Genomic DNA, 15,181 nt, shown 5'->3' with positions numbered 1-15,181 from the left:
AAAGAGAGGACACCTCATCACTAGCAGTTGGAAAAGGAAAACCTATGTCTCAACGGTGAAATGACTGTCTCCTAATGCACTACACCACCTAGCCCTCTAAAATAAATTAATAATCAACACATTAATGCTTATTTATCTAATTTGTTAACTTGCCTTCTGAACACAATTGTGTTCTTGGGAAAGTTGTTAGTTCTCGTGTCTCTGGGTCAGAAGGCTGCAGATTCTAATAGTAACCTAATACTTCACAGCATCATCTAGGGTGACACTCCAGTAAAATATCAAGAGTGCGCAGCACCACTGGTTATGCTAAATCGAGGTCCTAACAGCATTTTCAGATGAGCACCAGATTGCATGTGCTATTTCAAAAGGAACAGGAAAATGGCCTGTGTCCTGGACTACATTCTTCCAGTGGCCATTCCTCTGTGTGATATCCTGTTGTGCATGGGACAAACAGCTGCTACCGTTTGTCTACGCAAAAGCCACATCAATTCAAAATAATACAATCTATGCAAAACACTTTGTAACATTTAAAAGATGTGCCATGGTGCTACATAAATGCAAACTGAATGCATTTACTCAAGGGTTGGATAGCAACTTTAATTTATTTTCTTTATTCTTTTGTGGAATGTGAGCATCGCTGGCAAGGCCAGCATTTGTTGCCCGCCCCTAATAGCCCTTGAACCGAGTGGCTTGCTAGGCAGAGGACAGTTAAGAGTAAACCATATTGCTGTGGGTCTTTAGTCACATGCAGACCAGGTAAGGATGGCAGATTTCTTTCCTTAAAGGACATTAGTGAACCAGAGAGGTTTTTACACCAATCGATGGTTATTGTAATGGTCACTATTACTGAGACTAGCTTTCAATTCCAGATTTTTTATTAACTGAATTTTACCAACTACATTTGCGGGGTTTGAACCAGTGTCCCTAAAACATTAGCCTGGGCCTCTGAATTACTAGTCCAGTGACATTATCATCACTGTCTCCCCATAAATAAAGATATTAAAATTAAGATAACGATACTATCATTGGGTGACAGAGGAAGTTCTACAAAAATGTGCTGCAATCTAGAAGTTAATAAAACATATTCCCTAAACACAACTTCCTGTGTGTCTTTGCAGTTATGTTGATAATAGCCCTTGTGGCTGGTCTACCATCTTTAAATGTCATCATGGTTTCTGTTACTTGACACCCAGACAGTAAACCTGCCACCTGAAGCATGCAACTGATTGAATCTCATCCTCTATTTGAGCAGGTATGATAATAATGTACTTGTAGTTATGCTTCAATTCTTCCATTTGATGGGAAGCATTATATTTAGTATTCACAGGACGGCTTTAGAGAAATCAAGTCATTTTATTTTACAATTAGACCTATAATTACAAAGACTTTAGGGCATTTATCAAATTTGGAAAAATTGAGATTTTTCACTCTCCTTTTATTTTAATTGGACTGAACAGATTTTCCAAAATTGACAACAGGAATGGAGTGAACAAGTTTACATGACTAACTATTCAGCAACCTCATTTAAGGGTTTAAAAAAAATTTGGAGAAGTTGAGAATAAAAAATTCAAAGCAATTAAGCAAAATGAAACTGGAAAAGAACAAAAATTATTTTAAATAGCTGCTAACAAAACAATCCCAATTTTGGGTGTATAAGTTTGAAGCATAAACGTTGAACAGTGCAAACCATAAAGGTTTTAAAATCAGGAAGTACCTAGATAAGGGTTGTCTTTGAGTTGGAAATAAGAATCTCACCAGAACGTCCCAGTGCAAGTGGGTTTGATGGAAAATTCATTTCTGACATCAGATCTTGCAGAGGGAGTGCAGTTGCTGCTTCATCATATCCAACAGAATTGAAGTCTACTCCATATCTGTAAAATAATCAAAAATCTCAACAAAATATTGTTTTTTCGCTTTCTACATGTGGAGCAAAGTAAGTTGCACTGGCTCAAAAACTGTAGATCCAATTAAGTTTCAAATGGTCAAACAGCTACTCTAGATTTACATAAGACATGATATCACTTCCACAAGTGTTACGATCATCAATGATCTTTAAGGCATTGTTAGCAAAATATTTTGGTTTGTGGAAGGCAAAGAGACACGAGAATAAAAAATTCAATATTTTAAACTTCATAATTTGAAGAGACTGCCAGCCACTTAGCTACTGGAGAGACTGGCAAATAGCACAGCACTGAAAAATAAACCTTCTTGGCACACTCACTGAAAAAACACTGCAAACACCATCACATTGTGCACACAAGCATTTTACAGCACTTTACAAAACCTCAGGACATTCTAAACAATTCAGAGTCTTGATAACTATTGCAATCTAGGGAGACACGGCAATCGATGTGCACAAACAGCAATCAGATAATTGACCAGATAACCTGATATAGATATGTTGATTGAGGGCCAGGGCACCCAGGAAACTCCCCTGCTCTTCTCTGAATCATGCTATGGGATCTTTTATACTCACCCGAGATGGCAAATGGGGTCCTCGGTTTAATGTCTCATCCAGTGATGATACCTCTGACAAACTCCCAATACTGCATTGGAGCATCATCCTATTTTACACACAAATCTCCCATGTGGGATTTGAGCCAAAAATCTACACTTACAGGTGAGAGTGCCATCACTGAGATACAGCTGATGTTTTAGCACTTCTCACATTGGATTACGTAGGATTTTTGGCACAGGAACAGGCCATTTGGCACAAACAGTCTATGCCAGCTTATGCTCCACTTGAGCCTCCTCTCATATTTTCTCACCTAGATCTACCATCGTTATTATCCATTCCCTTCTCCTTCAAATACTTATCTAATTTCCCTTTAAATGCATCTATATAATTTGCTTCAACCACTCGGTGTGCTATCACTCTTACCACTCTTTGGACCAGGAACTTTCTTCCGAATTCCCTATTAGGTTTCCTGGCGACTATCTTATATCCATGACCTCTAGTTATTGTTCTTCCCCACAACATGAAACATTCTCTCTGTATCCACTCTATCAAAACCTTTCATAATTTTAAAGACCTCATATTAGTTCAAGAGAGGAGATCCAGCCTCTCAATCCTTTCTTGATATGTATTCCCTCGCATTTCTGGTATCATTCTTTAAGTCTTCTCTGCAACCTCTCCAGCGCCTTTATATCCTTTTAAATCTTCATTATCCTCTTTATCTTGGAGGAGAAAGACAGCTTTAGTTACTTCTTGGGTCAGTACTTCTAGCTGAGTCACAGGGATCAGCTCCAATGAAGATACCCTTCATTATAGAATATAAATCCTGCAAACTACCATTAAGAGATCTAGCTGCTTCTTAAATTAGTGTCAGGGCCTCATTCATCCTTGTTAGCAGCTTTCCAGTAGTAAAGAGGCCTCAGGGTAGTGATAGTGCAGGAGACCTGGCTCATTTTCCCTTCCACAACCCAGGCCTATTATACAAAGCCCCACTACCACATTTATTGAGCGGAACTACCTCAACTTAGGACCTTGTCTGTATGATTAGCTACTCATTTGATAAGCCTGCTTAACCACTGGGGAGTTGTGGATGTGTCTGACAGGAAACTTTGTGCTGGATAATTGGCTGATCAATCAACAATTGCAGCACCAAATGCTCTGGTCACCAAGAACACAACAGGCGGGAATAAAGATAAAAAAAGCTGTTGACAGACCTGACAGAAGTCTCCTATTTCTGCAAAAACTCTTATGGATAATCAAGAACATGGATAATGAAAGGAGGAATAATTGAGCTTGGATTGTGGTAAGACTCTTATTTAATAAAAAAAACATAGATAAGAGACTTGCAAACTGCTGTGCTAAGAACCAGGTAAGGAATTAGAAGTCTTGCAGCAGCTAGTTTGTTTGGCTGAGATAGAACTGAGTCCAAATAGATTGAGAGATTAGGATAATGTGATTTGGAAAAATAACTAATGGGCATATTATCAAAAACAGCTTGCAACTGATAATTTGTCCAACTAACACAGCTAAAACAACAAGGTCAGACAACCCTTCAAGAATACTTTAACTTAAACTATTATCCATTATCAGCAAGGTTTTAAGCAATAAGCAATGCCACTGGAGCTATTGGTTCATAACTGATGCTGCTATCCTTATATACAACACAAACAAAATTGTTATGTTAAAAAGTTGCTTAACTTATTTACAAAAGATACTACACAAGTATGCATTTCAACTTCACCCTGAGTCAATACCTCAATATTCCTGTTGTAAGAGCAGTGGCAGCAGTTCGCCATAGGAATCTAAGTGACTCGGGTCCTCTTCTCTTCTGTCTGATTAGTGATGCAATTTCACACATATCAACAAACTCTGCGCTACAAAAGACAGAAAAAGGTTCAGATGGTTAGGAGTAAAATGTAGGATTCAGTTCAACCTAGTATAGCCCATATTTCTCATCCAGTTGCAGAAACACTAGCTAAATTAAATTTGCACCCCTTTCCCCCCCTCTACACCTCCCACCAGTATACTTCCTCTAAAATAACCATCTGCCACATTTTATTTCTTGGCGAAAATATCCCATTTTACTCCACGTGAAATCTGACAATGCCTAAATGTATAATTCTCAACCTTCTGTTCAAAGTCCTCAACGGTCTTGCCCCTCCCAGCCTCTGTAACCTCCTCCAGCCCTACAACTCTGCACTTCTCCAATGCTGACCTTGTGTACCCTCGATTTCCTTTGTTCCACCATTGGTGGCTGTACCTTCAGCTGCCAAGGTCTTAAGCACACGAATTCTCTCTCTAAACCTCATCTCCTTTCTATATCTCACTCCTTATTTAAGTCACTTCTTAAAACCGACCAATTTGACCAAGCTTTTGGTCCCCCACTCTTTTGGCTCGGTGTCAAATTTTATTTGAAATGTTCCTCTGAGGTACCTCAGCACATGTTCCTGCATCAAAGGTGCTATATAAATGCAAGCTACTGTCGATAAACTTCCCCCATAACTTCACTTACTTATATCCTGACTGCACAATTACACTTAACTCCTATTTTTTCTAAATATAATATTTGCCTTCAGCTTAAGGTGATCTCAGGAATTTACAAATGGCATAAGGACTAGCCTCTAAATTATACTGAAACTAAATGGGCTAGTCTGTCGTTCAAACGATATACTCTCAGTCACAGCAAGAGGTTTATTTTTTCAGTTTGGCTTTTGAAAGCACAATAAAAATTGCACTGACTTCTATTCCCACCGTCCATTAATTTTTCCTTCAAGGCTTTAAAAGGCATCAGGCACCAAGCAAGTTTTACTTGCTTGCTCCCCCTTTATAAAAAGATTTTTGAGACTTTCAGCTGGGTCCCGTTGAAGCATAAGGATAACTCTGAAAAGAAAACACTAACTTGATGGAGCATATCAAGTGAGATGTGCAAACAAATTGTGCAGTTGTCACCATACTTGCTGCATCGTTTTACAATGTACCAATGAAGCAAATTTAGAACACCAGCAGGCTTAATGCATTGGAAAACCAGTTTTACATGATTAATACATCATAAAGTGTTTAGAAACCTTAGCAGGCAAGACTCTTCTCTTTAACTGTATAATTCTGCAACTTTAATGGGCTGCATAACCTTATCTTAGCACTGAGATTTACCTGTTTTCAGCCTGGGAATGGGATATCTCTGACTTCTCATATTGCGGAGAGAAATTGTTGAGGTCATTTCTCACACACGGCTGGTAACATGTTTTTCTGTTGATCTATTGAGGCAAAAAGGATAACTTCATGAAAAGAAAAATCTAATTTCTTGTAACCTGCAAAGTGAGATGCGCAAATACACAAAGCAAACTAGTTTTGTTTCACTCTTTTGAAAAAATTAAAGAATGGTGAGACCAGACTTCAATGTGCCAACTGTTCCCTTTATGAGCCCAAGTCAACTTTCTCAGCTTCTATCCATGCTGCTCACACAGCAGTTACTAAAACACTCTTTCTGGCTATTAGATGAAATTGCCCCTTAAAGGATAGTGACTTGCCTCTACTGCACATGTTGAGAAACATCATGCACGTATACAAACAGTTGAGCTGTGCTACCAGTGAACAGCATAGATAATTAACAGGTATGTGAAGGACAGAGAACAATTAACTTTCTGATCGAACAATGCAGGAAGTAGCATTGAACCTATGGAAACCTGCAGTGTGAAAAAATGACAAGTATCTATCCAAAATTGTGGCAATACAACCAAATCAGGCCATGAATATTCTGGTAATGTATTTCTTCTAAGTATCTATAAATAATGCACTGAATCATATTTTGAATGGTAACACCAGTGAAAATAGTAGCCCAGATATATGATCAGGCTCAGCAATTTGGATTTTTCAAAAAGCATTTAATAAGGTGCCACACAAGAAGTTATTACATAAAATCAGGGCTCAGGAGATTGGGGGTAACATATTAGTATGGGTTGAGAATTGGAACATGAACAGAAAACAGAGATTGGGAATAAACAGGACATTTTCAGGTTGGGGGGCTGCAACTACCAGGGTACCACAGGGATCTGTAAATAACAGAAGCCCAGGTACTATCTATATTAATTACTTTGATGAATTTGCTGACAATACAAAGTTAGGTGGGAAAATAAGTGGTGAGGATGCAAAAAGACTGCAGAGGGATGTACACAGGTTAGATGAGAAGACAAGAACACTGCCGATGGAATACAATTTGGTAAAGTGTGAAGTTATCCACTTTGGTAGCAGATACAAAAAAAAGCAGAATATTTTTTGAATGGTGATTGACTGGGAAATGTTTGCATTCAGAATGACCAGGGTATCCTTGTAAAGGAATCATAGAAAGTTAACATGCAGGTGCAGCAAGCAAATAGGAAGACAAATGTTGTAAAAAGACTTTCTTACAAGGGATTGGAGCATAAGAGTAAAGATCTCCTTTTACAATTATTCAAAGCATTGGGAAGGCCACATCTGGAGTATTGCGTGCAGTCTTAATTCCCTTACCTAAGGAAGGGCACAGAGGGAGTGCAACCAAGTTTCACTACACTGGTTCCTGGGGTGAGGGGATTGTCCTATGAGAATAGATTGAGTAGCTAGGTCTGCATTCTCTGGAGTTTAGAAGAATGAGAGGTGATCGCATTGAAACATATAAAATTTGTAAGGTACATGACAGGACAGATGCTAAGAAAATGTTTCACCCGACTGCAGAATCGAGCACACAGGGTCAAAGTTTCAGAAAAAGAGGTTGACTATTTAGAACTAAAACGGGGAGAGCTTTTCTCATTCGAAAGGTTGAATGTCTTTGGAAATTTTCTGACCCACAGAGCTATGAATGCTCAGTCATTGAGTACATTCAAGATAGAGCTCAATAGATTTTGGGGTACTAAGGGATATAGGATAGTGTGGCAAGGCGGAGTTGAGATAGATGATCATTCATGATCTTGCTGAATGGCAGAGCAGCACTGAAGGGCCAAATGGGCTACCCCAGATCCTATTCTTATATTCTAAGAGCCATTTTAAGACTGAAGTAAATGCAATGATAAAGGAGATCCAAAGAACAGATTTTCCAGAACATAACAGACTCACTGCTTAAAAAATGGGAGGGAAACAGAGGGTCAAAAAATTTCACAGAAAAGTTACAGTAATTTCTTCCCTCCCAGTAATTTAAGTTAAATGTCATTTATACTACTGCAACAAGTTCTTGGTCACTCAGCTGTCAGGCTGTTGCAAAAACCCAGGCTGTTCTCTAATGCCCTTTAAGAAAGGAAACCAGTTGTTCTTCCTAGGTCTGACCTATGCATCACTCCAGCCCCACATCAACATGGCTGACTCTTACATGCCCTCTGAAGTAACCTAGCAAACCTCTGTGTTGCATCAACTTGCTGCTGCAGTGGATTAAGATAGCCAACCACCAATTTCTCAGGGCAACTAGGATATGGGCAACTTAATGGTAGCACTGCCAGTGATGCCCACATCCTGAGATTGAATATAAAAATCTTTCAAAAATGCACCAAAAGAGCATTTTAAAATATGACATTGAACACTATTATTTAAAATAAAGAAATCATCATCTTTGGAACCAGCAACTGTGACTGCTTGACAGCATTTATCATTTTTAATAGCCACAGTTATACTTGTCCTGCAACATATCCTGGCAAACTGCTCCTGTGGCGTGCATTGAAACGAAGTATAGGTATTGAGATGCCGTTACAGGAATTTTACAGGGACATTCAATCTATTTGTAGGGATAATCTGATTTTGGAGAACATCAACACCTTCCAGCTGCAACCTATCATGTAATTATACAAAATACCAGATAGGAAATGGTGGCAGGTGGTCAGAACATGGAGTGAAATATGCTGAGTGTACTCTTATTTTAATAGGTGGCTCGAGACGGAAGTGTTGCACCTAAATTATTTTGTTTTAAAGTCATCATGGTGTTTTTTAATTGCTAGATTCTTACCTCAAACAAAAATAAGGTATATGGGTTGCTTCAATTTAGATAATGCTTTGCAGAATATTTGCTATTTAGCAAATCTCCTAAACGATGTTTAATACCCACATTAACATACCATTGTCCACCACTCTGCAGATTTGATAAGCTTTATACAATCCTTCAACTAACCTTATTTTTCCTCTTCTTGGAAGTGCTGTTCCTTTTGTCACAGGTCATGATCAGTGTGCTTTGTATTTCACAAAATTCTGTTTGTTGCCAAGCAGCACAGTTTCCTGAAGAAAAGAAAAACTTCAATAGCCTTCCTCACTGCATACTATCATGATTTATTGACTAAATAGTCAGCCACGGGGAGCAAACTTTTCTTCAAAGACTATTATGGGACTCAAGACTTTTTGGCTTTTGCATATTTGACCACTTACAGTTTCAGGATTATCTCCAAGAAATATTGCAAGGAGGCTCATGATAGGATAATCATACATGGCCTCAGGATAGAGCAGATTTAATGGATTGAAAGTCCTTTCCACCCTCTGGATTTTATGCTCTTGACATACATCCAGACAAAAATCCAAACCCTTTCCAGAGAATATAAAAAACATTTGCCTTTTCTAAGCAAGTTTCTTCCAATTTACACTATCAATATAAAGCTCATTTGTTACTTACTTTCACATTTTTTCTTTAAGCATGTGCATAACCCATCATTCAAGACAATGTCTCCTCTGTAATTTGTAAAAGAAACAAAACAGATAAAATTTTTTCAAAGATCTGCATTACCTTAAAAGCTAATGAGCTGCATTTTGTTGTAGAAATGGTGGCGAGGCCAACAGTGCACATTGTTATTAAAGTCTCAATTGAATATGAACTTCTGGGAACTGCACATGCACAGTTAAATGCAAAATTGGGAAGCTGCTATCCAATTTGTGCTCTCTCCCAGAAGCTGCACTATACTACTATCTTGCCGAGAGACTTGGCATTGAAACACATGGAATGGTGCAAAGTTACTGCACTAACATGATATATACCCACAAAACTCATCAGCAAAAGTTCATTCTAGTCAAAGAAAACTTTTTGATGATGCAAGATTAATTATTGCCAAATAATCTCTAAAACTGAAAACTAACTTTAACCAAGTGTGGAGTATGTTATCCATATTTCAAAAACAAGAAAAGCTTTTAAAACTTTTTTTTTGTCTCTTTTGTCCATCTCTATATTATCTTTCTTTCCCTCTCTATTTTCTTTTCTGTACTTGATTTGACACTGACTTAAATATTCTAACTTCCTTATTCATACTCTGTGCAGATCATTAATGATTCTTCACTCTGACTGGTTGAGATGCACAGTTACTTGCCCTAATCATACACGTCCCAGATCCCCTGTGGAGAGCCCTGCACCAAGTAGCTTTAAAATTATACTAATTTACAGAGCAAAATCTGACACAGTCTGTGGGCAAGCAAAAGTGTAAAGAATGGTCGGCACAATCAGACCACAGAGAGCAGCCCACTTATTTTTATAAACTAATATAAATCAATTGCAGAAATTCTCATTAACTATGCCAGGTTTCCTTGTGCCAGTGAAGTCAAGTTACTACTTTTAGCTGCAATGATGCAGAGAATTTACTTTGTGGTGTATCCATTATGGTTGTGTATGCGTCTCGAAAATGCTGTCTTGTCTGTGCAGAATAAGCAATGTTGTGCAACAGACGTGAAAACAAACCCAGAGCTACTCAAGATGGACAATATTTGAAGACACAATTAGGCTAGAACTACTGTAGCTTCTGTAACACATGAGGGAACCAGAATTATTTTTCAAACAAACTGAGCCTAAATTAATTCACACCAGTCCAACCACACAAAATCACTATCACTAAAACATCCCAATCTGACTAGTTCCCAGGGTACATTATGAATTCAGAGTAGTATTAAATCATTGGAAACATCATTACAAAAATTCCCAGCACATCCAATTTTAATAAACTGGTAACTAAGTTTTATTTTATAAGATTAACAAGTTACAGCCCCTACATAATTATGAACACAAACACATACTTTTGCAAAACCTCCAAGGTTCCCACATCCTGACATGAAACAGTGTTTCCTGTGCGGCTTTGCAATCCATAAATCAAAACTTACTCAAGTATGGAAACATTCCAGGCACGCCTGCACCTGGGTCTCGACCTGCACATATTCCTCTTCCCCCATTATTTATACGGCACTCTTTAATGGTGGTTGAGCCTTGTCTGTTTGCTAGCGAGATACCAGCAATGGGGGTAAAGCAAAGTTGGGCACTTGGAATCTGATCATATTACAAGCAGTGCAATTCAGTGGCAAGAATGGAAACATTATCCTGGTCTTTTACATATGTATGTACATTAGGTCGAGCCCTTGTCCACTATCCTCACATGCAATGTGAATGAAATATGAAGTGCCATTAGTAAAGGACATACAAGGTTCAAATAATGGTATCTGAAGCAACCATTAAGCTTTGCAAATGCACATCATTATATCTACAAAGCATATCCAAATCTAGTGACTAAACAAAAATGTTCAATGATTGTTTAGACACCAATGAAATCTAATGTCCATTAAGAATTTTACTTTTAGTTAAAACATGGAAAGCTGCTGTGCTATCTAATTTTGGTACTACCTTAACCCACATCCAATACCTTTATTCTGAATTATGAATAAATTTGGCCTCAATTTTAATATTTTGGCAGTACATACCTTGTGACACTATGACAGTGCTCTTCATTGCTGCCTTCCTTCTGTTCTCTTGAATTGTTATTAAAGTTTTGCTTTATGGGGATCTGAAATGCCATAAAAACACCATTTTATAATAAACCGATTTATTTTCCTGTTCCAGAGTTTGAGGGCAGAAAGCGTAAGAGTTCATTGTAAACTATGGGCTGAATTTTATGGGGCGCCATGGTTCCCGCCCCACCTAAAAAGTTGAGGGGTAGGGTGGTGGGGGAGGCAGGCAGGAGCCCACCCACAATCCAAACAGGGTTCAAGAGGTCGGAGCAAGGGGTAAGGAGGAGAGGGTTGCCTTCAATGGGCCCCAAAGGAGATTTCCCAACCTTGCCCAACACCAGCCGCCACAGCTAAAGCTGTCGGGCTTTCTGCATGGCGTGGGCCTACCCCTGCCATGGGTAAAATACCAGCGGAAGCAGGATGAGACCCTTAAGTGGCCACTAATTTGCCGCTTAAAGGCCTCAATAGGCTCAAGGGTGGACGGGTTGCTCGACGCAGCTCCCTGTATAAAATTTCAGCAAGGTCAGGGGTACTGCTGATGGACAGGTTGCCTGCTGAATTTCACGAGCCCTTCCCGCCTTCTAACCCACTGGCAAGAGAGCATCAAATCCAGTCCTAAGAATGGGCATTCTTGTGTTTTATTTCAATGACTGTCCATCAGAATTGCCTTATGCCTAAGTTCATTCTATATTGGATATTCAACCTGTATGCAAATACTGAACTAATAAACATAAATATCTATACCTCACCTTTATGTTACTCTTTATGTTGTCTTGTTTGTAAACCACACTGAAAGGTTTACGGTCTACTGGACAACAACTGCGCTTCTGTAAGACAGATACACTTGCATTTGTATGAGTGATTTTTCTGAATTACTCTTCTTTTTACAGTATGTTCAATTATTATATTCAACCAATATCAGCATTTTAGCCTGAAAACCATTCACTGGTTAATAGGTCTTCATTGCAATCACCCAAATTGTGTCACGGAATGAGATGAACTCTGAACAGTTTTCTAATCCCAGTGGTGCCACTGTGACTTAGACCTTTCCCATAGAATGCTGCATAGGCCATACGGTCCTCTCCTGCTTCTACTTCTCACGATTGTTCTTATGGAGGGATGGGGAAAGGGAAAAGAGATGCAAAAGGAAAGCAATATGAACTTGTCAGAGTCACTACGGCACAGAAGGAGGCCATTCGGCCCATCAAGTCCACGCTGGATCCCTGTACAGCAATCCAGTCAGTCCTATTCCCCTGCTCAATAACCGCAGGCCTGCAAGTTTATTTCTTTTTAGTGCCCTTCTAATTTCCTTTTAAAAGCATTGATTGTTTCAGCTTCCACCACCCTTGTAGAGAGTCAGATCCAGGTCATTACCATCGCTGCATAAAAACATTGTTCCTCACATTTCCCCTGCATCTCTTGCCCAAAGTCTTGTGTACATATGTACAAAACTTTCTCAAAAGCACTTCATAGAAAATTAATTAGTCTAAGTGAAACTGGTAGTTATTTTATGCACATGTTCCTACAACCAACAATAAGATAAATATCCATTTGTGGTGGTCAGGGACAGCTAAAAATAGGAAAAAAATGTAATGTTTTTAGAATATAACTTTATGCTAGCAACACTGTTCTTTTGATGTGAATGGAGAGGTTTCATCCATTCTACTTGAAATTCTTCCAAAATCTGATGTTTGCTCAGAATGAAAAGTCCAGTTTCACAGTCTGCTCGAATAATATGCTGGTGTAGATGGTTTGTGAGAAGACTCACCTGGTTGAAGTTGCAATTCAGAATCAGAACTTTGTAGCTACATTTATCTGCAGCTCTTATATCCAATCCAAAACTATACTTATGCAGGATAATTGACCCATTATAAAATTTCATAAACACACATGTAGTAGTATTCAACAATTCTTCTGGCTCATATTATTTAATTGCGAGTTTTGTAGATTAACAAAAAAAGAGTATATTAAATCCAAGAAACAGAACACAATAAGCAGTGTAACTATTATTGTCTCCAGTGTGCACCTGTGCAAAACTGGGATATAGGAAAAGTATGTCTTCCAGATCATAAGGAACAGTGTCTGCTAACAAGAGGTGTTAAATTAATGGGAGGAGATTGCATGTAACTATAACACTACTCAGTGGCATCAATATTCAGGGATTGGTAACATGTAGGTCAAGTGTGTTAGAATTCCACTCTCCACCCCAATGGCTTCAGACAGAATTTGGGTCCCATCTGAGTTATCAGCTGCAATACAACAGTATTATATAAATCTTTTCACAGAGGAAAAAAAAATACACCAATCCTTAAGGTCTGCAATGTTCTTCCTTCTATGAGCTCCTCGAAATCGTAATACAAATACAGACCTAACTAATTAACACAGCAAAACCTATCGCACTTTCATACAAGTAGAGTTGGAACTTAAGCACTACTATAATTCAACTTATTACCTGCTGGTCGGCACTCCTGAAAATTGAGCGTGACCAACAGAAACACATTTTATTTTTCCAGTTGTTTTAAAGGATTTTCTAGAGGTTTTTGGCACAATTTTAAGGATTTCTGCAATAATTTGCACTTAAAAAGAAAATTGCTTTACTTTTATTCTGAGCATTGGACTTTCATTCATAATACAGTGCATTAGAAATGCGAAGAGATTTTAGCTGCTTCATAATTTAAAATGCCTTTATTGCTCCACAGCTGCTCCATAATTGGGATGCCAAAGTAAAGGCTGAAAGAAGCTTACCTGCTAAATTTCTCTCCAGCATTATTCACCAAGATATTTCAGTTTTCACGCTGGAACTTAACTGACCTCCATCCTTCACCCCAGTGTCCCTGCCAATCTCTCAGCCAGAACCCCTGGGGCAAAGAGTAGACATCAGTGGTACAAATACTGTAAACCAGGAAATATTAGCACATAGAATACACTGTGGGACCCAATATTGCCAGCACGTTCACACAAACATAATTTCACTTAGAGATTTGACTCAGAACATGGGCAAGAGCAAAATAGTTGCTATTGTTCAGCATTGCTCACCTCACATAACATACTAGGAAGCACGCTAGGAATCAGGCAAATTTATAATTCAGACATGACTAATTTAGAATAAAAATGAGTAATTTAAAGTTTCAAGTACTGGGTGTCCTGTTAAAATATCCCACTAGGCAATAGCAAATATTTCCTGATTTACAGCCCATAAACTGCCCTTATCCAAATGGAGCACATTTGATAGGAATACTGCAAGAATGCAATTTAACATGCAAGCCTCTCCAGCTCCAGGCATCAATGTGCCTGGAAAAGTTATTCATTCATGGTGCAACTATAGTATACTCTAATTAAATATCTTTAATAAAAACATTAATCATGCTTAAACTAAAAATGCTTCTTGCAGCCTTATCTCAATACCGTGTCCACAGTTTCTTTTCATATTGCAATGAAATAAACAGCAAAATCTGACATTTGGGTCACCCCAAAAGAACTACTCCAAAATAAAAATATGCATTGCATGTCAGCCAACATCCTTAGTGTGTCATTACTATGAAGGAATCATAGTGGCTAGTGAGAGTGGTGTACAGGCCCCCCAACAGTAACCACAACGTAGGACAAAGTATGCAAGAAGAAATATTGAGTGCTTATGATAAAGGGACGACAATAATCATGGGTGATTTTAATCTACATATAAACTGGAAAAGTCAGATTGGCAGAAGTAGCCTGGATGAGCAGTTCATAGAACATTTGAGGTAGTTTCTTAGACAGCAGGTTCTGGAACTGACTAGAGAGCAGGTTATATTAGACTTGGTATTGTGTAATGTGACAGGATTAATTAATGACCTCAGAGTAAAGGCACCCCTAGGTAGCATTGACAATATGACTGAATTTTATTTACAGTTTGAAGAGAGAAGAATAGGTCTAAGACAAGTGTTTTAAACTTAAATAAGGGCAACTATGTGGGCACGAGAGCTGAGCTAGCTGAAGTGAACTGGGATACTATGCTAGGGGATAGATCAATAGAAGAGCATTGGGAGA

At 38.5% G+C, this 15,181-nt stretch overlaps 1 protein-coding gene across 6 annotated transcripts in view; it reads right to left on the bottom strand.

Moving 5' to 3' along the window:
- scaf11 (SR-related CTD-associated factor 11) overlaps positions 1-15,181 on the bottom strand; it is a 116,574-nt gene that overhangs the window by 60,410 nt on the left and 40,983 nt on the right. For 5 of the 6 annotated variants that reach the window (XM_078567857.1, XM_078567855.1, XM_078567856.1 and 2 more), the window contains 7 exons: positions 11,905-11,982; positions 11,129-11,211; positions 9,072-9,127; positions 8,580-8,683; positions 5,606-5,709; positions 4,210-4,329; positions 1,756-1,871 (listed from right to left, as the gene is read on the bottom strand). In XM_078567857.1, the coding sequence (XP_078423983.1) occupies positions 1,756-1,871; positions 4,210-4,329; positions 5,606-5,709; positions 8,580-8,683; positions 9,072-9,127; positions 11,129-11,211; positions 11,905-11,982 (661 nt within the window). Of the gene's footprint in view, positions 1-1,755; positions 1,872-4,209; positions 4,330-5,605; positions 5,710-8,579; positions 8,684-9,071; positions 9,128-11,128; positions 11,212-11,904; positions 11,983-13,900; positions 14,014-15,181 lie in introns of those variants that run through there. The other variant, XM_078567860.1, reaches the window with a different exon arrangement.

The sequence above is a fragment of the Cetorhinus maximus genome, chromosome 22 (assembly GCF_964194155.1).
Source record: "Cetorhinus maximus chromosome 22, sCetMax3.hap1.1, whole genome shotgun sequence".
In the NCBI taxonomy this organism is placed as follows: Eukaryota; Metazoa; Chordata; class Chondrichthyes; order Lamniformes; family Cetorhinidae; genus Cetorhinus; species Cetorhinus maximus.
This window is presented reverse-complemented; position numbering and strand designations above follow the sequence as displayed.